Genomic DNA, 24,291 nt, shown 5'->3' with positions numbered 1-24,291 from the left:
AAGGTGAAAGAAAAACTAAATTTACAAAAACATTTTGAAAACTGTAAAGATATTCTTCTACAAACATTCTTGTGTTTCTTCTCTGTCAGTTAGTTTTTGTATAAAAGCAGCAGAGGGAATAATTTTATTGTAGAGACAGACTGGTGACATTTGCTGTGTGTTATATTCTTTACTTGTCATAAGCACACTTTCATTTGAGTGTCTTCATGTGAGGATAGTTTTATTTCCTACAGTAATCTTCTGAGGATTATCTTAGTTTCTGAAGTTTTTATGTAAATATTCACTTTCTCTGGGGTTATTTTGTGTTTTATTTGTGGTTTTAGTTTAGTCATCTGCAGATGTTTTTGTCTCATGCTTTAGTCACCAGTGGCCTTATGGCTGGATTCAAGCTGTCTGTGGGTGAAAAATGGGCACAGCAAATATATTAAACAGAAACTCTGAATTCAAAGTGTAAAACAAGGCGTATAAATGTTTGTGTTCTGGGTGCTGCCGCTAGCTTTAGCATCTCAGCAGAGTCTCTGTTTTAGGTGTTTAAACAGATTAATCATACTCCCAGTTTTGTTGGCAGCAGCCTTCAAACAGATTTTGCTGTGTACGGTTTGTTGCTCCAAGTTTAAATTCACAGAACTGAACCAGTTCCACAGAAGTGGAGAAACTGTTCCTGTTTTAGGAACAAGCTCCTCTGTGCTAGCTGCCATTTTGACACCTGCAAGAGACGGTTGGCCTGACCTTCCACCCAACAACAGCAACCTGAAGGAGCGGGGGGGGGGGAGAAATTCCAGATTTTCCCCAAAATAAATCTTCTGAAACAGTAAATTCAAATTAATTAATAAAATGGATTTCTCGCTCAGTCCTGCTTTCTACTTGACCTTTAATCGAGTCCGAGTTTTCAGTGGCACAAAATGTTGTGTAACCCTTGTGCTATCCTAGACACTTTAACATTGGGAGTTGGGTCATCTAGACCCACTAGACAGTGCGCTGAACCTTTTTTCTTCAATGATTTGTGATCTTCACTGGTGTCCATGGATTACATGAAATCTTTCCACCTTTATCCACCTTTGCATTGGTAGGGAGAACACGTCAATGTAAGGGGGGGTCATCTAAGACAGTGTTTTTCAACCAGTGTGCCGCGGCACACTAGTGTGCCGTGGGAGATGGTCAAGTGTGCCGTGGAGAAATTGCCCTCATTAGCTGATTTAACATTTCCCATCTCCAGGATTTCAGCTCTCTGTTCATCCAAACAGGCCCTGATAAAACACTGAGTAGTTAGGAATATAAAAGATCCTAAAATACTTTTTCTTTGCGTTTATTTTATTTTATTAAAGACATTTTGATAAGAATGACGTTACCACGACTCAGCTGCAGCTCCGGCTGTATTTTGGAAAAGTCCCGTCCCTTTAACTGTCTCCACCAATCATTCTTGGGGAGCTTAATCACATGTCATCAGTCTGACCAATCAGAAGTGGTTAAAGTCTTCACTTCCTTGTCCCGATTTAGCTCGTAAAGTCGCTCAGTTCTAACAAAAATACCAGCTAAAGCTCGTCTTTAGCGGTGTAGCTTTCCACAGAGTCCGGTGTCAGACCGTGGAACAAGTGAACACATCAATGAAGCTCCGAAAAGCGACCTCCGCCGGCCGTTTTATGCACTACATCTCCCATGATGCATTGGGTTGAGAGAGTGACAGCGCACAAGGAGATCTGTTGTTAAACGTCTTGAAACCAACGAACACACTTCAAACTGTTTTTAAATCTTCTAACTTAACTTTTATTGCATCTTTTAGAAAAAAACAGCTGCAGTTTCCAGCTTTTTCTGCAACAATTATCTCAAAAATGCATGTGAGACTGTGGAGGGAGGGGCTGTAGATCAATACAGACTGAGTTTCTCCTTTTTTAAAACTTTTTGGATGCTGGTGTGCCGCGGGATTTTTTAAAGGTTAAAGTGTGCCGTGGCTCAGAAAAGGTTGAAAAACACTGATCTAAGATAGCACAAGGGTTAAGGCCTTTGAGAGTGATGTCAGTGATTGTGTTGTTTTTCTTTTGCAGTGTCTCAGATGGTCATCCAGGAGGTCAGTGTCATTCAAGAGGACCTGGAGATCGAGAGGATGTGCAGAGAAAGTGCTGAAGCTCTCGCATCCAAGGTTTGTTCCAACATGTGAAGATTTGAATCCAGGAAATTTGAAAACGTATTTGAAAAAAACGTGAAGCCAAAAGAATCTGTTGAATTCAATATTGGACCAAATGAAATCGACTCTGGAGATGACATTACGGTACTTTCGTGAACAGCACCACATCTTCAAATTTCGTGTCACAATCAAGCGCGGCTGCTGTGCTCATGTCTTACAAAATCACTTTTTGGGCTCCTTCCCCCGTAGGTTGTGATTGAGAGTGGGGGCGCCTGGCACACGGTGATTTCACAGCCCACCGCTGCAGAGATCATCACTGTAATCATGGCTCATTCAGCCTCAGTACAAAAGCCCTCACTGTCCACGGAGCTGCAGCAGAATCGGCCCGTGGGAGACTGATGGACAAACAAAATGAAGGTCGACAAATCTCCAGCTTCAGCGCCTGCTTCTGTTTTTCCTTTCTTTGTTTCCGGGGCGACGAGAAAGATTTTTATTGGCACAGATGACCATAAGGCATCAAGGTTGTCTAAAAAAAAAAAACCTTCAGACTCCAGCAGGGCTTAATGCTTTCAAACCGACTGCATCTGCATTCTGCACTGTGGCATCTGCAGCTTCTGGAGTTAGTGATTCACAGTGGGACACCCGACACAAACTGATTGCTGACAAAACCCTTTTTTTTAAATCCCCAAACTGTCAAATTTCATAAAGTATTTTGTCAAAAATACCCCGTCTCTGAACATTATCACACCTGAGAAAAATGTTTTTAAAGATAAACCAAAACATCCTTTCAGCACTGCGGCCCTCGGTTGTGTCTGCCAGAGGACCTGAGAGCCGCAGAGAGCAGGAATGCTTTTAAGTAAAGGCTCAACACCATCTTTTAACCTGCCTTTTAGCTCATTTTACTACTTTTATTATCTTATTTGTTTTAATTTAGTATTTCCATTTTATCTTGTTTTATGAATTTATACTTTATTATTAATTAAATATTTTAATTTGACTTATTTATTATTTACTTATTACTTATTATTTACCTGCTGTTCAGCCGCTGCAGCTCCAGGAGGGGGTCTGCATTGCCGCCTTGCTGTGGTGGAGCGGTCCCCGCCTGTGATGCTGCATCTGGCTGGCTATACAGCTGTTCACAGAGAGGGAGGTTCCAATTGTTTTTAGCGTTTCCAATAACAAACATTTAGTTTTCGTGCTCCGCCTATTTCTTATTGTCTATCCTCATTAGTTAGGGAGTGGGAGGTGTGAAAGGGGTGGGGTGGGGGTTGTATGTAGGTATGGGCTGGGGGGTCCTATTTTAATTTTCATGCTTGTTCTTATATTATTTACTTTGTTTAATTTATGTAAAGCACTTTGTGTTGTGCTTTTAAGGGGAAAATGCTAGATTAATAAAGTTTGATTGATTGACTGATATTTGATTTTCTAGGAGTGCTGGATTATATTGTTCACCTGATCTTTTGGGGGGGGGGTTATACGTTTGCTAGACATTCTAAGTTATTTTAGCAATTTTAGATCAAAATCAGTTTTGTTTGGGTTTCAAACTTTTATTGATCTGGATTATTGGGACCTTCAATCAATCGGTGGCTTCAGTCACCGGTGAGCTAAAGAAAACATTTGATGACATTCTGGAAGAATCTTAGTGTGAGGACAACAACTCACTGAGGAGATACAGGAAATCTGGGTTCCTCATCAAATAGAAGTTAAGTATTTACAAGTTGAAAGAAGGAAAAACTCAGTAGCATGAACTCGTTTGGAATGAGAGCACCAAGGTCTCAGGCTTTCAATAAAAAGATGTCTTGTTTATTCCATCAAAAACAGGTCTAAAATATATTTTTGCTTCATGTTTATTCATTTGTCAATAATAAAATGGGGACTGATATACCGACTCTTAGAAAATCCAAAGAAGGATTTGATTCTGCCTCAAGCAGACCCGGTCTCATCAGCACCTGCATGCATCAGAGTCCGAAACAAAAACAAGTTGTCTCCAGTTGTCTTTTGATCTCTCCTTTATTCTTCCTTTTAATTATGATTATGCTGTTTTTAGCCAAAACCTAAAACCTGTGTTGGTGTTGTTTTCATAGTTTCTGCAGAACAGCAGTAGTTCATTAGAAATTCACCCCTGAGTTGTGGGCAGGACCGTTGGCAAGCCCGCCCCCACTTTCCATCAACTATAACTGAGAGCTCTCTGTTTACACTCTCTCGCTAGCTGACAGCCCCTCATACCCCCAGCCTAACATTACCAGTGCAACAAGAATGGTGAGAAAAACAACCAGTAATGCAATTTTAAATAATAATTTTCTTTATAAATGTCCTTTCTTGTCAGGAAAATGCCACAAGAACATATAATAACAATTAAACTACCCTTTTCTTTAGAGTGGATCTTTTAAATTTAGCATTATGACAGAAATCCATCCATTTTGCAAAGAAATAAACTTAAATCAAGTTGCTTAATGTGCAGGGGTATAGGGTTCTCATCTTTAATGGGATTTGTTTTTTTTTTTTTTACAGGAAGCAAAAATCGTTTTTTAACCATGACTTGTGTCTGTTTATATGGATATTTACTGGCTGAATGGCTGACCTTTAGTGACGCCTCACAGGACACTTGACCATCCTGGTCAGGTTGTGCAGTTGACTTCTTTGAAGCTCTGTCAGAATGTGCATTGTCCTTTATGAACAGCACTCACTTCATGTTTCAGAGGCTCATGAGAATGTGGAGAACATCGGCTGTCGTCAGAAAACTGCAGAAATCGGGCTCCGTGATGGGAAACAGGAATAATGTGTCAGATCCAGAATGAATGGGAGCACATTGAGAGGTTGAGCCTCAAACTGAAAACAACCAGAAGGCCTTCTGTCCAAAATAGAAATCCCAGTTTTAAGAACATCTAATGCTGCGTACACACAGAGCATTTGTGACGCGTACAAGAATTTAAGGAACGTGGGTTCATGTGTGCTGAACACTGGACTGCGGCCACCCGACTAGCGCAAGCACCTACAGTTGGAAGAGGCTTGGTGTGAAATACAAAAGCGGTGCAAATCTGGGGAATTTTGTTTTTTTCACAGCTCTATTCTGATAAATGAAAGACTTGGTGTCATAAAATTCCGGCCGGACACAAACCGCACTTATACTTTTCTCTTTTATTAATAATTGTCAACCAGCTGGCACTTCCGTGAATTAACAAAGACGCCATCCATATGTCACACCCAGATAAGAGTCCCTGATTGGTCAAAGTTGGTTTAACTTTCAATGCACGTTTAACCGCGGCTCGTTTTCTATGTAAAGCCCGAAAACTGACTAAAAAAAATTCGTAGCTTTGAGTGAACCCGAGTATTTTGGACGCACAAGCCCGAACTATATATACATCCATTTAAATGAACTTGGTCGTTTTAATGTGTGCTGCCGAGGCTGATGTGAACGCAGCATTAGAGGCTGTTTTATGATCCCGTGTGCAGTTGTTGTTGTTGTTAAGCATGTTAGAGGAAAAACGAATGCATCGAATCTGTTCCGTTTTATTTGATCTTGTCAATTAGCGTCTTTCATCTCTGTTATACTCGGTTCTTCGATCAGACGTCTGTCAGCATTTTCATAAACATGCAGCAGCCATTTACCCATGTAAGTTACACACAACACCTGTTTCTATTGACTTTTATGGGTGCAGTCCCTAAAGGTATATGTTTGCTGTCTTAACTTCGCTAAATTGAAAAAGAACCTTTCTGCATTAAAAAGGTATATTTTTACTCATTTGAATTTAGAGCAAATCCTAAATGCTGAAGAGAGAGAAATCCAAAGGGAGACCAGAACTAGCATGACAATCATTTTGCTCATTAAGTGTGGCAGGGACCACAGTGACAGAAAGTTCAGTGTTTCTTAAATCTTTTGAATTAAAAAAGTGGGACAGCAGTTTGAAAAGATGATCATTTGTTTGGGAATGGTTTGGATGTTTCTGTGTTGATGTGTGATCAAGGTAAGATGAGGGGCTGTTACTGCATAATGGGGACCTTCAGAGAGCGCACGCCAATGCTATGTCAGTTTTGATTCATGCAAGTGTATAATTTTAAACGCACGGCTCCCGCCAGTTGCACGTTATTATCAAAAGAATGCGATTCCATGTTGTGTATTGTTGATTGCATTTCAGAGAAAGGGTTGCAGCCTGAAGAGTGCCATCAAAAGAGAGAATTGCTGCAATCTGCTCTCACCAGGATGCCATTAATAAATGTTTTTTTTTTATGGTTTGCCTTTTATTTTTCCCCTTTGCTTTTTCTCTCCTTAGACACTTTTCTTGCTTCAGATTACATCAACATGCCCGAATAATTGGCATCAATCCCTTTTCCAGAGACTTCACTGGCGTTTTGTTTTGGGTCGATTTTCCTAAACACAGATATTGCTTTGTGACGATTTAAATGTTTAAAAAAAAAAAAAAACGAAATAAATAGACGTAGATGTTGAGCAGAAAATTTAAACCAAAGGAGCAAAAAGAAAACATGTTCCAAAGAACAAACCAACATAAATGCAAATCTGTTTTGCATTAAAAAACTATCATTGTGTGTGGAGACAGACACTGATCGCCTTTTCCCAGCAGCCTGTGTGTTTCTAATTATGTGTGTTACTTCACACGTTAGTATTGCTTTTGCATACGTCCCCCTCCCATTATGACTGATTGCAGACCCAAGAAAGAGGAAATCACAACATCTCATCTGATTCTCCATCATCCTCCTGTCTTACTTATTTGCTTGTTTTGCACCCTCCTAATTCCCAGGGATTCTGTGGCAAAGCTGGTTTGGAAAATATGTCCGTTTTACGTGAATTCAGGTCAGTTTTTAGGGAAAACGACAAAATGTTTAAGAATGTGCTGTTGCACCCAGAGATCTAACGTTGTCTAATGTGGACTGTGCTTATTGTCCAGTCTTGATGTCCTGATTCTTAAACAGTAGCAACACATCGCTGAGGTGCATTTAAGCATCTATTAATCATAAAAAAAAAGAAAGTGTTTTTCTAAATTAGCACAGACATTTTTCGCTTAATTAAATCCAAGAAATGTCAGTGAAAGAATAAACAGGAATGATCTGCTGGCTCTGACCAGTTCAAGCACTTCAACAACAGGCCACCAATAAAAACATGTCAAAAATGCTAAAAATTAAGAAAAAAATGAGGAAAGAAAAATGGTCCTATCAAGAAGTCTACTCACTAAGACATGTTTTCATTAACTAATAGTATTTTATTACTGAAAAACTTTCCTGATAAGATTTTCTATCATGCAAAATAAAACATTTTTCTTGAAACGTGTCTTTTTATCCCGTAAGATCCAGTTTTTGCAGTGAAGTTTTTTTTGTTCTAATGCAAACTTGAGATTTTCTTAAAATTTGATTTATAAATGAGCAGGAAAGTGATGATTGTTTAAATTGTTATAAATCAAAGCTACTAAAACGAAAGGCTGACAGACACTTAAATCTGAACCCCTAAACAGAGGTAGCTGATGTTTCTATTTCTAAGTAGTGAATGGTGACAGAGCCTCATCCTTGTGTGATTAGGATCTCAGAGATAAATCAGAACTGTGTTTTGAAAACTCAACTCTCTTAGGGTGCATTCAGACTGGACACATTTGGCCTGCTTAAAGTGAACCAGAGTTCATTTCCCCTGATATTCATCATAATCATCATAATACAATCCGTCCTCGGAGCGGAACAACTGAACCAAAGCAGCCACCGTAGTCGATGTAAACAGAGAAGGAATAAGGGAACCGATGAGCGTCAGACAAATATAATGCAATGATCGTCGTGTTTCCATACAGAAAAAAGTTTGTTAGAACGTTTAAACACAGCTGAAAATGCTTCTTACGTGCTTTTCTTTGTCTTGTTATGCGGCTCGTGCCCAGCGCTGCTATGACGTCATCCTAAAAGCTACCTTGTAGTTCCTAAAGAGAATTATCTTAAAACAATGCCATAAAACCACAACAATGAGACACAGCAACTCTTTGAAATGTGGTCGGATTAATTCAGTCTCTAAAAAAAAAAAAGTAACGTTATACAAATTGCTTTTATGTCTTAAACACTTCTCAGTTTACCTCCTGAGACCTCTTTTTGCCAGTAACCCCCTTGCAGCCCGACTCAACCAGCCCAAAGTAGCAGGTAAAAAGCACTGAGCCTACAGATTCATCCACAGGTGTTGAAGTTGGCCAACAAAAAATGAACTGATTCTGCAGTGGAAAAATGAATAACAGCAATGTGACCTAGAGTGAGGAAGATGAAGCTTTTCCCAGCCAGCTGGGTCTGAATTCGAAAAAGAGAACAAACTAAATGGAAACTGTGTTAACCCCTGAAGACCTAGCGTCTTCATGCGTGGACGCCACATTTTGGGTTATATTACCATTGTAGTTGATTCTGCTTTACCGGAGCCTTTTGGATCCATGTTTATAAGCTTGGGTCTGCAAAAGGTAAAAAAAAAAAAACCTTCAGGTAGACCACAGAGGGGCTACATCATTGACACTATATGAGAAGTGGACATTAGTGACCCCCCTCACACTCCAAACAGGAAGTACGATCCGCTGGTTCCAAGAATAATTTGTCAGAAAAAACATTCTTGCTCTGATACCTTTTATTAACATTTTTTCAATAATCCTCTTTTTTTCATGATATTTACTGTCTTTATTGCAAGTCATTGAAGTTATAAACTGTCCACTCAGGTGCCTTACCGAAAGTCTGTGTTCTCACGTCAAACATTCAAAGCACTTTATTGACAGAGTTTGTGTAGCCCGCTTTCAAGTAAAGGTGTGGCCTTCCAACAAGCTCACTCCTGATTGGACAGATTGGTTGCCATAGAAACATTGACTCAGACCAATCACTGTTCACTGACGTCTGGCTCCAACATGGTGGCGTCTTTGTCACAAAAATGGCGACTGGTTGAAACGGTAAGTAAACCATTTTCCAAGGGTGATGTCACACTCTAGTGTTCTCTGATGCAGTCAGTGGGTCACAAGCGACCACTTCGACCTCTTTGGGTCAGTCTGAGCCTTGATGTTCTTTCTCCAAACTTTTGTGAGAGTCTGCTGTGACATCCCCCCAATCTCCCATGATTCTCTCTGCAGCTGAACCGGCAGAACCGCTCGCTGAAAAGGAAGAGCATGATGCTGATGTCTCATCTAAGTCCAGAGACCATCACAGAGATCAGCTTGGTGGACGATGAAGAGGAGGGCGAAGACCTTGATATCAACAGCAAAGACTGTCACTGCCAAAACAACATCGCAGGTACAGGAAGACCCGAACCGGGACAGAGTCCAAAGCACTCCATGTAGGACTGAAACAGCATTGTTTAGATCTTTGTAGTCCAGTTACTCTGAAGAACACAATCATGTTCTAATGTTCAGCGCCTCCTAGAGGAGGAAGCAGATAAATTCATAGTAGATAGAATTTACTGGTTAGATATTAAGATTACATTTACCAGTACTCACAATACAAAAAATCTACAGTAGAATATCTGTTTTGGTACCAAGATTTAAATTTTCACAGGCTATAAACCAAAGGAGTTCTGCTTCTGCTTTAAAATATAATTTCTGTTGCGGAATTTAGGAATATTTTATAACTCAAATAAGAGAGATGGTACATCACACATACAGAAATACTGAGATTATGGTAAGTATTCACTCATGTCAGAGACAGTTAAAATTGCGAGAGAAGAATTGTGAGCTTTGGCCAAAACTTAGCCTCACTATTTTGGCCTTGGAGATAAATTAACTCAATAAATAAAATTATCTTGCGAATATAAATGTTTTTTTTTTCCAGAAATATTTCCCTCTGTAACACCTGACAGCAGTGGTGAACCAAAGTAACCCCTCACCTCTTCCTTCTGCTTAAATCCACAAACCCTATAAAAGGACAGTCCCATGGTTTGTGTAACAGAATATCTCTGTGATCATAAAAATCTACCAACGTACCACAGCTAATGCAAGCTAATTATTTTTGGTCTCATGAGCCCCTCCCTTCAGGAAAATGCTGTTTTCAGATCCTCAAGTCAGCCAGTAATTATAGCTCAGGTGATAATGCCATCACGCTGCTCAAATTTGTCTGCATCAAAAGACCCAGATAATTATCCTGTTTGTAAATGAAAAAGATTGGCTGAGCCCAGAAGGGTTGACTTGCTCAGATTACTGGTTTATTGCAATAACATTTTCATAATTACATGGTAATGGACCAACTCATTTAGAGAGAAGATTGATAGTTCGATCCCCAAGTCTGCCACTTGCCAAAGTGGCAACGAGCAGCACAGAAAACAACGATGCGTCTGATGACATCATCAGTATGTGACTATAGACACATACTGTTCTCAAGGTGGTGTCTCACTGATGGGCTTTTGCTGCAGTGAATCATCAGGTTATTGCTGGAAGGATGAAGGACACCGGGGACATTTCTAATTCTGTGGGGTTCTTTAATTTCTCTTAAAGTTCACTCCGATCATCTTTTGGTGTATTGTAAAAGCATTTCCAGTGGTCTTCTAACTATAATTTTGCCATTTTTAGTCAAAACCAAAAAAAGTTGTCTTGTTTTCTAGGACATAGTTTCTGCAGTTCATCAGAAATTCAACTTTAATTGTGGGCTTGACAGTTGCCACGGACCCTTCCCTTCCCTGTTGCTGAGAGCTCTCTGTTTACCCTCTCCCACTAGCTTACAGCCCTTCACACCCCAAATCTGACATTACCGGAACAGCAAAAATGGTGAGCAATGTGCCAGTATGCCAAGACCAAGCACATACTGTACATCCAATAACAAAACACCCCTCAGGTTCAGATCAGGACTGCTCCTCCTCAACCCAGGGGTCATTGTAATCACTCATGTGGGCAATGATGAAGTCTCCCAGGAGAAAAATGGACACTACAGCCAACAAACAACATATTACCGCTCTTTGAGACTCCAAGAAGGCGGTTTACTCTGTGCTGCTGCTAGACCTATAAGCTAACACCACAGAAGAGACCTGCCCTCGACCCAGAGGGGCAGTGGTCAACACATGGTGACTGAGCTGGGGTGTTGTGCTGTTTATTTGACTGCTAGCCAAACCACTCAGCCCTGGCTGCTTGTGTCAGGCCCAAAAAGAATGTTTCTGAAGTCCCACTCAAACTAAATTGTTTTCTATTGTAAACCCAGTCTCAGTGGTCTTTTAGTTCTGATTATGCGATTTTTAGCTAGCATCAAAAAGTCATTTTTTAAGACTTTTAAGATTTATTTTTTGCAGCGCTGCTGGAGTTCATTAGAAATTTAGTTTGGGGTTTTAGGTGGGACTGTTGGCGCAGAAGTTAACTTCACTTATTTCCCAACATGCCTTTGTTTACACTCTCTCCCACTAGCGACAAGCACCTCACAAACCCAAGCTAACATATAGCAACAAAAAGGGTCAGCAATTTCAGACCTATCCAGCTGTGTAGTTAGGAGGCAAATGCCGGCGAGGAAAATGACAGATCTGTTGGTCTGCAAGTGGAAACCAGAGCTTTCATCTGCTCCCAATCCAACTCCATCTGAACAAACAAATATTTAGAAACGCAGTTTTGATTCTTTTATACATGTCCATTTTGAGAAAAACGTCACAAGAACAACAAAAACAGGATTTTCATTGGAGCAGGACTTTCAAGAAAAAAGTCAAATTCGAAAAGACCTTTGCTGCTGTACGACTATCACTGAGATTTTCTTCTTAGCTCTACTACTGCATCATCAGTGACCACAAGCTTGAAGGCAAACCTCTTCCTAAAGCGACACATATTTTCACTGACACAGCCTGTTGTTGAACCTGTGCTTCAACCTACAACTCAATGATTGTGAAACTGCAGTTCCATTCCCAGCAAATGTTCAGTAAAATTTGTTTAATATCGTTTTCATACATTTACAACAATAATGTTGCTATCCTAATGTCCACTGTTACACTTTTCCCCCATAACAGGATCTTTGTCTTCAGTTCTTTTTTGCGCAAATCATTAATTTAAAGGCCCTATATCATGCTATTCTTAAGCCTTTCATAGAAACCTTTATCCATCTATAGGATAATATATTACCATTGACACACTAAAGAACCCTTTTTTAATGAAATATGAGTTATTTTCACAGTTTATTTTTATACGTTAAAGTAAGACGACTCGATCTCTTAGGCTCCGCCTTTTGCTCCTTCTGGGTGCTGCCCATTTTAAGATGTCATCCTAGAGTCGGCCTCAGCAGTGTGTCTGCGTTTCGCCCACGAAAACAAACAACATCCAAGCTTTTGCTAAGATGGATGTGCATATTGTGCTATGTAGAGAAAGCATTGTGCCGATCACTGCTAGCTCCATAGAGAAAGTGGGCGTGTGTGTTAGCCTGGGGGCGGAGCTGGCAGTGCAGACTCTGAAAAAACATTTCTGGTTTTGACTTTTATCTTTAATTATGCTACGCAATCGCTTCCATAGAAACCTGCACCCACTACCCCTCCCCTTCTCCTCACACACACACAGACATGCGCCTCTTTCTCAAAGGCGGGAGCGCCGATTCGCAAGTTTCAGGCCGTTCCATACTCTGCCATATATTTCACGACAGCAGAAATAAAGTGCCACAATGACTAATAGCAAGCACTGAATCGCCACCCTCTACTATCCAGGCAAGTACCGTTACGCCCAAGTCTTAATTCACTATCCTCTTACTTAGTAGCCGCCCCACTGGACATGTCCAGAGCTGCTACCCGTGCCCCATGCAAAGCACAACCCTGGTTAGTTGAGAACGACACTCGCATAAGTTAACGGATATCTGTCTGTCTATTTTGAACACACCCACCACCAGCCAAACAGCATTAACCTCACTTCTGCTCACAGCTCCCTCACTTATGGTGAGCGATTTAACACAGCCGAGATTCCCCACTTCCCATGAGTCTTAAAAGCTGAAGGCGGGGCTAACCCCCAGATCACCACAATGTATTGATTTGCTATGTATATGAGCAGTGCTTTTTGGAGCATTCCCTGCGGGTGCCACAAGGGGTGCTCGGGGGCGCATGGGCGCCCGCGGGCACAGGGTTGGTGACCCCTGGTCTAAACCATAATGTGAGAACCTGCTCATTTTCGTGGGGCTGGTGCTTAGAGAGCAGGTTTTTAGAGGAATACTCAAAAATGCGTAAATGGATCAAAATACCACTTTTGGATTGTTTATAGTGAGGAAAGAACATTATTACACACTTAAAATCTCAAAATGTTGATTTTGCATGCGATAGGCCCTTTAATCAAAACTAGTTTGACTCCAACCTGCAAAACGCTGGAACTATCTTGTTTTATTGAATTCACCACCATGACGGTTACTTTTCTGCAGCACATTGTAAAAACAAACAACTTCAAATAAAGCTTTTTTTGGTCTGTTTTTCCAGAGCTTCAACGTAAACTGGAACGGGTGCTACAGGAAAAAGATCAAGCAACTTCTGAGCTAAAGTCAGTGAGACAACAACTGAGAGACGTGAAGGATGAAGTGAGTTTTGCTGTGGGACAGTATCCAGCTGGAAAAAATCTGATTCTTTGTGGAGAAAAGGTATAAAAAAAACAGAATCAAAGGTGAACTCTTGCTCATCTGTGTGCATCAACACAGGTATAATCTGATTTTTTTCTCAGCGTTTTGCACGACAGACTGTATGAGACATGCCGCTATAGAAAAGAGTGACTGTTAAGGTTTTGTTCTTTTTCCCTTTCCATAACCAGAGAAAAACTGTTGTTTCTCTGTTTTCCATGTTTGTGTTCCATATGTTTGAAGGTGATGAGAGAGAAGCACGATAACACAGTGTTAATAGCTGAGATCATGCAGCAGAAGAAGCTCCTGCAGAAATATAACAGAGGTAAGGGTTTGGGTTGTGCATGGCTAGAAGAGAAAACATTTATAGAAGCTTTTCAGGAGTTTTAATAATCAGTGATCACATCAGTTTTCCTTTACAATTTAATCCACTTTCTGTACAAAATTGCTATTTTGTTGTGTTGTCTAAATCTACAAATCCAAAATCCAGTGCCCCTAAAAAATTTCACAGAATTCTCTGTAAAAAACCAGTGTGCACTGATGCTCACTAGATTGGCGAATAAAGACCACAATGCACTCGGTTTGAACCCTTTTTCATGAGGAAAAAAATGTATTTTAATTTACTTAAACCGTTCAAGTTTTCATCATCAGAGCACAGAGGATTCATAAATAGTCTTCTGTAAAATGTTTGTAATTATTAGGTTCTTAGGGAGCATGATGTCTGAACTGCTTCTAAAAGGTTCTAGATTGTTTTCTAGTAGTTAGAGAGGCCATAAAGTGCACTCTTGCACGTCCAAAGCATGCGACATTGTGTGCTACACTGATGTGGATCCCACACACGTTCCATCAGAACACCAAATGAATATTCATTAAAGAACTGCTAATGTTCCTTTTAGGAACCTAGTCCAAGGTTAATATATTAATGTATAACTTTTTTTTTTAAATATGTAATTCACACATCATAGTGTGTTTTTTTGAAGAGTAACAAATGTGTACTTCAGTGTCACAGTTTGCTGTGGAGGAATACGAGGCTCTGCAGGAAACCTTGGACTTGGAACAGAACCTGAGGACAGAAGCAGAGAACTTTGCCAGAGCTGTAACATTCTTTAAAGTTCTTTGACGTTAAGCACAGTCCAAATTGTGCTGGCCTGTACATTTCATTGGTTTAGGTCAGCTTTCTCTAAGAGACACCGTTGTTGGGCTGATGGTCCTTTTAGATGCTGGTGGAGCAGAAGAAGCTGAAGAGGCAGAGTCAGATCCTCATGCAGAACTCTGCTACGACTCAGGCTCTGCAGGACGCCCTGAGTCAGATCGCAAGCCTGACTGAGGAGCTGGAGACTGAGAGGCTGGAGCACCAGAAGCAGGTCTGTGCACATCAACACAGTGTTTGGGGAACCAGGAAGGGGAGCAAACCTCATGGTTGTCTGCATGGACCTCATAGCAGCTGGAATTTGTTAAGGTTCCATTATCTGTCACACCTTAGTTTGTGAAATGTATTTTATTTGACCCATCCCCAGGGGGAGCGGTGAGCTGCAGACACAGCCGCGCTCGGGAACCATTTGGTGGTTCACCCCCCCAATCCAACCTCTTAATGCTGAGTGGCATTGGGTCCCATTTTTAGAGTCATTGGTCTGACTCGACCTGGATTTGACCCCAGTCACAGTGCGGATGCTCTACCACATGGCCTCTGAGCTGACTTTGTAACGTTCTACCTGTATGAAAAATGCCCCGGTGACATTCTGTAGTTGGTCTGGAACTCCTGCAGTGGAGAGGGGGATGGAGGAGAAGCTCTGCTGCTGTAAACAGCCAAAAGCTTTTTTTCAGCAGGAAGTTCATCCCAGGTTATCACAGGCGAATGGGTCAGTGTGAAGATAAAGGAGATGGATACATTTTTTTCCTTTCAAATTAAGAGTTTGTAGTCACTCTACCACACTTTGGCATTCTGAAATTTCTGTTTTTGACTCATAAGGGTCATAAAGGTTTTTGTACTCTTCTTCACCTGCTGCTGTTTATTGTTATTTTCTACCGGTACATGTTTGGTTTGTCTCTGCTGCTTTGCTCTGAAAGGCCTGTTTTTAATTTAAGAAAATAAATGGTAGACATTCACCACTCTCTGCCTGCAATCATGATGGGTTTTGGGATTCTCAAGGCCACACCACCAACTGTGACAATATCAATGTTAGGTACTTTCAAAAAATATCTTTGTGCTCCTCAGTGTTTCAAAATAGTCTGTCTTCATTCCATTTTAATTATTCTTTTAATCTAGAAAAAACTCAAATGTTGCTGGTAATAAATCCTCTTCACTTGCTAAAAGACTGTGTTGCAGCCGACATGGGATCTAAAATGTTCAACAACAAATTTTGATGACATTCAAGTCACCACTGATTCACCGCTGAGGTTATTTTAATCCATGTGCATCAGAGGAAATGTCTGGTGAACTATAATGGGGAATGATGAATAATTAAAAGCATGAAAAGACCCCCCTCCTCCGGTGGCATCGGCGGAAGACAATTAGAGCTGAGTGGGATCGCTGATCTCTGCTGCTCTGGATGGAGCTGAGCCTCATCCTTTATTTTAGGAACAATTAAAGCACCAGCTAAGGAACAGCCTTTTTGGAGGAAGTGACTGATGTCAGCTCCCAGTTTCCTGGCCCATTTTTACAGACATCATCCCTGCTGGATCTGCAGCACATGGACGCCCAGGAGGGAGCTGCTCTCCATTCATCGGGATGTCAGATTTAAGTCATTTGTATTTACATTGACATTCAATCTACAGTGTTAAGCTGCGATCACACCCACCTCAGCAATGCCAATTAAGCGACCACCTTCAATAAAAACACGTGTATATGCACGTTTTGGGCTTGTGTAGAAACTTGTGTTTACCCACAGCTACCCAAGTTTCTACGACCCTTTTTGGACTCTACTGACAAAACGTGCAGCCATTGAACATGTGTTGAAAGTTAAACCAGGTCAAAATGGTAAATGGCGTATACTTATATAGCGCTTTCTACCTTCTTACGAAGGCCCAAAGCGCTTTACAGTCACAGTCCCATTCACCCATGCACACACACATTCACACACTGATGGCGGCCCTGCTGCCGAACACTGCCACCAACCTCCCACCAGAGGCAAGGTGGGGTTCAGTGTCTTGCCCAAGGACACTTCGACACATGGGCGTGCAAGGCGGGAATCGAACCTGCAATCTTACGATCATGGGTCGACCGCATCAACTGTTTAAAGGTTGATCATGAAGGAGAAATCAATAATTGCGGTTTGTGCCCGGCTGGAATTCTATGACACCAAGTCTTTCGTATATCTGAATAGAGGTGTGAAAGAAAAGGCCTGGAGCAAGATTTACGAAATGTGCACCACTTTGACGTTTCACACCAAGACTCTTCCAACTGCAGGTGGCAGACATGCGCTAGCTAGTAAAACAGTAGAAAAAGAAGAAGAAGCGTCCCCCTGTTTGTCAAGTGTGAACGCCATGAGCTAAAGAATCGGTGGGTTCTTAAATATATAAATATATTCATCTAAGGTCCTTGGTGAATTAATGGAGCGGACTGAGCTCAGTCAGAACCAGTCATCTGCTTTAGGTGTTGGTCAATAACAGAGATTACTCACATCCTTCTATAGAGACAATAACTACTTCCTCTGTTCTCCATCCTCAGATGAAGCAGATGGAGGAAAAGTTGAAAGGCTGTGAGGTCCAGAGGGAGCTGACAGCACTGAGGCTCAAACTGGAGCTCCTGGAGGAGGAGAAGAAGGAGCACACCGTTAGATGCTCCAAGGCTGAACAGGAAGTCAAGGATCTACGTTTCACTGGTGAGTTTCATGCTCAAGTTCACAGCTGCTCGTCCTGCGCTTTTCTGAAATAAATATCTGTTCTTCTCTTCTGAGATTTGGAAAAGCCTTTTCTCTGGACGGCAACTCTTTGTTGTCAGCCATGAGTCAGACACCTCGAACGCCAATTATTTTCAAAATAACGGTGGCGGCATGAAATCTAGAAGATTCTGCAGATGTCTCCCCATCATGTGGTGGCAGTTGTATTTGGGATCGTAGAATAAGCCAGACCCAGAACGTATTAGAACAGTTTGTCTTTGTAAGCTTAACCCTCTGCTGCTCGTGGTGGTGCACGTACAGAGAACTGAATGTGGTGATGCTGATCTCTTTCGTCCTTTTTCTGTCCTCTGTGTTTCTGCCTCCTAACTCTATTTACCTGAATTTGTTGGCCAGTTGAGGAGCTTCAAAAGAAGCTGCAAGCTGCCGTCAACCCACCTCCCACACCGGCATCAGCTCCACCCCCACCCCCACCCCCACCCCCACCTGCCACATCTTCAGCATCCAACCCTCTCAGGTTGGTTCGTTTTGCTTCTCCTCTCAGAACTTTTTGCTTTTTTTATTTTTGTTTTTTGTACAAAGATTGACTTATAAACTTCTTTTTGTGTTGTGCCATAAGACAAGCTCCATTGGTAATTGACACTTTATAAATGAATAAAAGTGTTTGTCTAAGCCTTGTCAAAAGGTCACTGATCCAGATTGGATGTAATCCTGATTCATTAGTGAAAGCAGCAAGAACCGAAGCTAAACCTGATTGTGTTTTTGTCCACAGTGCTTTGTTGTCCCTCATTCGAAGGAAAAAAGACAATGAGAGTGACATCCCACTGTTGGACCAAAACACCACCAAGACACCAGGTACACCAGATGGAGCGATGTTGGGATTGAGGGAGCATGCAGATCAAACAAGGACAGATGCTTGAAGTCTACCACCCATACGTTTTTTTCCTTCAATTTTCCAAAAAGAAAGAATGAAAGCAGAGAGAATAGTGTCCCTTTGTCAAACTCTTCTGTTAGCGTTTGATGGAACACCGCACACTCATTGTTAGCAGAGAATCTCATCCCCCAGTGGTGTGTGTCAGAACAGGATTGCTCAAGTAAACTGAACTTTAACATTAGTAAAATCACCTGAATTATTGTCAAAAAATTATACAACAGAAAGGGGATTCACTTTTTTTTATGCGAGCAGAAAAAGCTGAGACTGAAGGAGAAAAGACGTTTATGCCTCTTTAGTGAAACAATTTAGTGGTCTGCTTTCTACAAACAAAACATCATCAACACTTCATGCTCTCTAAGCATATGAAATAGACTTTTTAATCCTTTAAGTCAGAACAGGCCTCTACAAATGTGGGCTTATACCATGGTCCAGGCGAACGCTGCATTCTGATTGGCCGTAGGGTGTCCATTAAAAAGTGATAATGGACACCTAAAAAAAGAATTTCCGGTCACATACCTATATCAGAAGTCAGAGCTCTGTCTCCCCTTCTGGTCATCAACCTTAACCTGAATGAATATTTACTATTATTGAATATTTATTTCATATCTGATGCTCCATTGATTTCTGAAAATGGCCGCCTTGTCGGGCGTGGTTTTCTGATTGACAGGTGGGTGGTATACAGTAAGAGACAACTAATGGATGATGGGGTGATGTCAGAGTTTATCTGGTCTTTGGGACCAACGAGGAGCAACAGAGTGACAACACCTAGAATGAACAATTCCTGCTGTTCTGTAATGAGCTAAAGTACATCTGATTGTCATGGAGATATCAAGCCATTAGGAAAAGGTTATAAGATACAAGGAGGACTTGGAGGAACAAAATGGTGAAACATTATAACATTTAACTATAAAATGTGGTTTAATACTTGTCTGTTTTAACCAAAAAAAACATAAATCAGTTTCTGTTCCTCAGTTTTCTTTAGATGTTTGTCTGCATCTAAAATTTTAGTTTTTACATTTTTTCGTGTAAAAAAGAAGCCCTGCAAAAGTTTATAACCTATAACCTGAACATTTGCAAGCAATGTGCTCATTTTTCTGTTCTTTTTTTCATCGTGTTCTGCTCTTCTGCTTGCTTTTTTTATTCCCTTTAACTTCAACTTGTTTTCCATTCTAACCTTTTTGAAGTTTATATTATGTGAACTTTTTCCTTTAAAAATTAAAGCTTCGTAGTGGACAACTGCTGCCGATGGGCGATAATGATGCTAGATGTTCACATCAAGCAATGGAAGACAGAATGTAAATTCTTTAATTTCAATCAAACAAAGGGAAGCCTTGACTTGTTCCAACAGGTAGGATGTCCCCGTTGACTGAACAGGTCTCACTGCAGCCTCATTTTGTTAGTGATTGAATTGGGCACTACGCACATAGTATGTGCTTTAATAACATGCAGGAATGAATGGTTGCCACCCAAGGATCTTCTTATTAGATGCCAAAATAATAGCTTCTTTTTAAGCATCAAAGGAAATATTTGACCCTTACTCCAGCAATAAAGCGCTTTTTGTCAGACATTTTAAAGAATTCATTGTGGCAAACATGCCATTGTGCAAGCCCTTGAATGTTCTCTGTCGGAAAATTAAATATTCACATTTCTCGGTGAATAAGCAGCATTATTGCTGGATTATGTTTTTGTTCACATCATTCTCAAACTCTCCTTGAAAGACCTTTGGATGAAAAACTGATGAATGGTGTGTGGCTCTTTACATAAAAGGAGTCATTCCTGAACCATTTTGAGAGCTTTGCATGTTAGAAAAAAAGTCTGAACTTTTTCCAGCAAAATTACTGCCCATAGCAGTAATTATTAGCTGTTCTCTGACTAAGGCCAAAAGTAGCAGTAATGAGAAGAGCAAAGCCTAGTGACGTCTAACAAAACCTTCATTAATCAATCATAATGCCTAATTTGTTAAAGATATACTTCTAGTTAGATGAAGACATTTAAAGAACTACTGTTCGTTTCACACACACTAAAGAAGAATTCTTTTACTAGCTGAAGTCTCCTTCTCCAACTCCTGTTTGAGGACGGAGATGCGCCTCAGCTCTGTGTGTCAAGATCAGGGTTTAAGTTGAATGAATCTGACTAATTTTAATCCGTCAAAAGACTTTTCAAAGGAGTCAAAAGAAGTGCACCACCATCACTGCTGTGCTAAGTACGCCTGTGCTGTTCGGTACTTTTTCCAAAGGTCATTATATAGCAAACATGAAAAAACAAAAAGTTTGAAGACATAAAACCGACTATACAGAAGCACACTAAGTCCTGCAGAAGAATAAAGGACTGAAAACCTGTTTGTTGAGCTTTCTAAAATGTAATCTTTGCTCTTGTTGATGTCATTTTTAGAAGTGGACATCAGGCAGCAGGCAGTGGATGAAATGATGCAAAGGATAAAAAAAGGAGTTCAACTTCGACCTGTCCGCCAATCACCTTGCAGAGCCAGGAGACAGGTACTTGTATAAATGTTTTAATCCATGGGGTGTCTTGATATGATTTTAGTCAAAAATGTAGTTTGTACTGCAAAACGTTTGCATAAACTTTTAGTTTTATAATTGGTTGAATGTGAGGACAGCTCAGACTAGTCACCAGGGCAGGCCAGGTGAAGGAACCAGCATCTACCTGGTCTGTTTGGGGGAAACTTTCTCCTATTTCTATAAGTTTCACCACCACAAACAGCATGTCATGACACACATGCATGCATGTCACTGTTGATATAAAATGGCACGTTGTAAAGCTAAAGGTTTATATATTTTACAGATCTCAGCTTATTCCACCTTATCTTTTCATTTATCTTCTCTACTTCACCTGTGGGCAAACCAAGAATAAATAAGACTGCCAGGTCATTTCAAACTGCGGCGAACTCAAAAAGCCTCCCGATGTGCAACAAAGACTTAGATCAAATGTAATAATTCCTTTGGGTGACTCTTTCAGGGAAATCCAATTTCTAGAATCTTGAAAACAGACGGCAAAGTTAAAAAGAAAAAAACAGAACAGATACATATAAAACTACTTGGAACTCTTCTCCTTTGGAAAGTTTGATGACACATAAGAGTGACTTAGTCTGTACTCATCCTGAGCAGAAGCAGCCTTTTGCAGTAAAGGCTCCTCTAGTTGCTGATGATGGTGTGCATGGAGTGACTGTCTTGGTCCAGAACGTCCAGGTTTAATGTCCCCCTCCCTGCCACTGTCATCAGAGAGTCCAGGTTCACGCTGACTAAAGAGCAGCCTTCATGATTGGCGTGTCCAGCCTTGATGTGTCCTTCTGCAACACAATGTCAGAGTGTCAAAACTGCAACATGTACCCATACTTGTATATCTCTGTGTCAATTTGCTTCACAGCCTCTCCAATTTCCTTTTGATAGACAAACAAACGCAGATGTACAAAGTTCAGTGCTCTTCACTCCTGGTTTTTTTAGAGCTGTGATTATTTTCTGGTTGTCCCGCCCTGTTTGTCATGCGCATCTTGCTGTTCTGTGTAGTTAAGCTAATGTGCAGGAGTCTGCCCTTGGTTTTATGTTGCTTAGCAACAGAAATGTAAGTCTCAGTTTCAAACGTATTTGTATTGATGGAGCTAAATAGCTGATTAAATAAACAAAAAGAGTTGTCATTTATTACTGCCTAATAAACAGCATTTGTAGAAGCACTGCAAAAGAACACCACTAAAGGAGAGCATGGCTATGATGAAGCTGTATGTCATCAGCTTGTAGATGAAACTCACCTTCTACAAACCACCAAACCAGTTTACTAAGCAAGAACCAGTCCTTACAGGAACTCCACGAAGTCCTCGCTCAGCTCTGAAGTCCTGTCTAAGTTATTTCAGCCACAGTGATGGATGGATGGATGGATGGATGGATGGATGGATGGATGGATGGATGGATGGATGGATGGATGGATGGATGGATGGATGGATGGATGCATGGATGGATGGATGGATGGATGGATGGATGGATCACCAACTCAACTACTGTCTCCTTTACAGAAAGTATATTTTTCCTTTGTTAACATTTTATCCAACTTAGACTTCCAAGCCTAGATCGACGACACGTATCTGTATTTAGTGTTCTCTGTGGCTTTCGATCAACTTTACCATTTACTACATTAGCCTCTGTTGACATCATCCTGTAGTAGAGCTGCTTCACAACAACAGTTACGCCACAGGATTTATTATATTGAAGCAGCATAGAGCAACAAGTTGCTGGAAGGTTATAATCATTACAGCCAGGTTTAGATGCAACACAAGTCTATAAGGGCGGGGCCTGTCCACACACACACTCAAATGTTATAAACATACCTGTTGGCTCCAAAAATGTTCACATGTCAACATGTACACAATACAAACAATGTTCACACACGCATACCTATTCATTCAAACCAACTAGTATGAAATATTTCATTCAATCACGCAAAGTATTTGTGCAAAGGTGAGCTAACAGCTGTGCTCAAGTGAGTGTTTATGTTCTTCTAAAATGGATAATGGGATGTAAAAAGGAGGGAAAGTACCCAACGATCCCCACAGCAAGACCCCCACCGTAGCAGCAGCGGGAGCCAGAACCCCCCAACACCCGCACGAAGCAGATAGAGAACAACCGCCCCCCGGGTGATCACATCCGCCACCCAGGCCATGGCCAGCAGGACCGCCACGGGGGCCAACCGCCGCACCAAGAGGGCCCAACGTGGGGTCCCGCCCCAGAGGAGCGCCCACAGCCCCAGACGAGCACCCCACCACTCAGGAGTTCTGGGCATCCTCCTGCCCCAACAACAGGGACGAGCCACCCCGCACTCCAGGCAGCCACCCACCCGGCCTACGGTGGGTCCAGGAAGGTTGTAAACATGGCCCGACCAGGCTCGCCCACAGTTGGAAATTTGGCGAGGCCCAGCGCTCAGGGGCAAGGACCAGAACCCCCACCACAGGGACACGGACACCCCCAGGCTCAGATGTGATGGGATCCCCGGCTCCTGGTCTTGCCAGAGAACTCAGGGATTCCTCTCCCTGCGTGGAGAGAGGGCTGCCGGGCTCAGGGAACATGCCAAGGACCTGGTACCCCCTACCAGGGATGGGGTAGGGGACAGATGGTCCGAGGTTCCACCTTCCTTGTGAAATGCATGTGTGTGTGTTTGTGAGGGTGTGTGTGCATGTATGTGTGTTTGTGTTGGAGTGTATATTTTGAGGGGTAAAAGGTGTGTGTTCTAAGGGGGTGCAGTTAAAATTGGCTGGTAGGGCACTGAAAGGGCATCTCCTGATTACTCACAGTGATGTCCAAGCAGCCTCCCCACCAAGGGGCCGTAAATGACTAAGGTGCAGTTAAAATTTAGCGGGTAGTGCGCTAAAAGGACATCTGCTGCTTGCTAGCGGTGATGTCCACACCCCCCCCCCCCACCACCACCACCACCAAGAGTCCTACATGTCTAAGGTGCAATTGGAACCGGGGGGCTATTCCATACGGCAGCCATGGGAGGGGGACCACTGCCAAGTAGCTCCTCCCCCCAAGGCGCATCACAGGCCAAACCCTTCCCCCCCATCACCCTAACAAAAGATTATATGAGGAAGAGGGTAACTCGGGGACAGCTGGTAGACTGTCCCCCGGTGGTCAGACAGCCGGCCCCCAACATAGGGCCCAGGTCTCCTCAGCCCAGGGGTCCCATACCCCGAAACTCCGACCCCCCAGGCCCCACACCACCCACCCCACAGAGAAAGAGAGAAACCAGAAAGCGCCGCCCCCCCCTGGAGCAAGTCCAGGCACCGCCCCTTGGAGAGCTCTGGTCAATTAAGTTCATATTGACAAAATTGAGGTGACCCAAGGTTAAAAAAAAATGATGTTAATTGCATCTTCAGAAACGTCAGATCACAGCCCCTCACAACCCCA

At 41.8% G+C, this 24,291-nt stretch overlaps 1 protein-coding gene across 4 annotated transcripts in view; it reads left to right on the top strand.

The window, feature by feature from the left end:
* shtn1 (shootin 1) overlaps nucleotides 1-24,291 on the top strand; it is a 43,540-nt gene that overhangs the window by 15,436 nt on the left and 3,813 nt on the right. For 3 of the 4 annotated variants that reach the window (XR_002874798.2, XM_011484069.4, XM_011484070.4), the window contains exons 4-13: nucleotides 2,043-2,137; nucleotides 9,205-9,364; nucleotides 13,479-13,576; nucleotides 13,856-13,937; nucleotides 14,614-14,708; nucleotides 14,830-14,976; nucleotides 17,280-17,433; nucleotides 17,845-17,965; nucleotides 18,221-18,303; nucleotides 20,774-20,877. Coding sequence is in view for 3 of the 4 variants with exons in the window: in XM_011484069.4 (XP_011482371.1) it covers nucleotides 2,043-2,137; nucleotides 9,205-9,364; nucleotides 13,479-13,576; nucleotides 13,856-13,937; nucleotides 14,614-14,708; nucleotides 14,830-14,976; nucleotides 17,280-17,433; nucleotides 17,845-17,965; nucleotides 18,221-18,303; nucleotides 20,774-20,877 (1,139 nt within the window). In the remaining variant the exon portion in view is untranslated. Of the gene's footprint in view, nucleotides 1-2,042; nucleotides 2,138-9,204; nucleotides 9,365-13,478; nucleotides 13,577-13,855; nucleotides 13,938-14,613; nucleotides 14,709-14,829; nucleotides 14,977-17,279; nucleotides 17,434-17,844; nucleotides 17,966-18,220; nucleotides 18,304-20,773; nucleotides 20,878-21,184; nucleotides 21,381-24,291 lie in introns of those variants that run through there. The other variant, XM_078932292.1, reaches the window with a different exon arrangement.

The sequence above is a fragment of the Oryzias latipes genome, chromosome 15 (genome assembly GCF_053564925.1).
Source record: "Oryzias latipes strain Hd-rR chromosome 15, Olatipes_Hd-rR_3.1".
Classification (NCBI taxonomy): domain Eukaryota; kingdom Metazoa; phylum Chordata; class Actinopteri; order Beloniformes; family Adrianichthyidae; genus Oryzias; species Oryzias latipes.
Note: the sequence above shows the minus strand (reverse complement) of the source record. Positions and strands in the feature narration are given on the sequence as shown.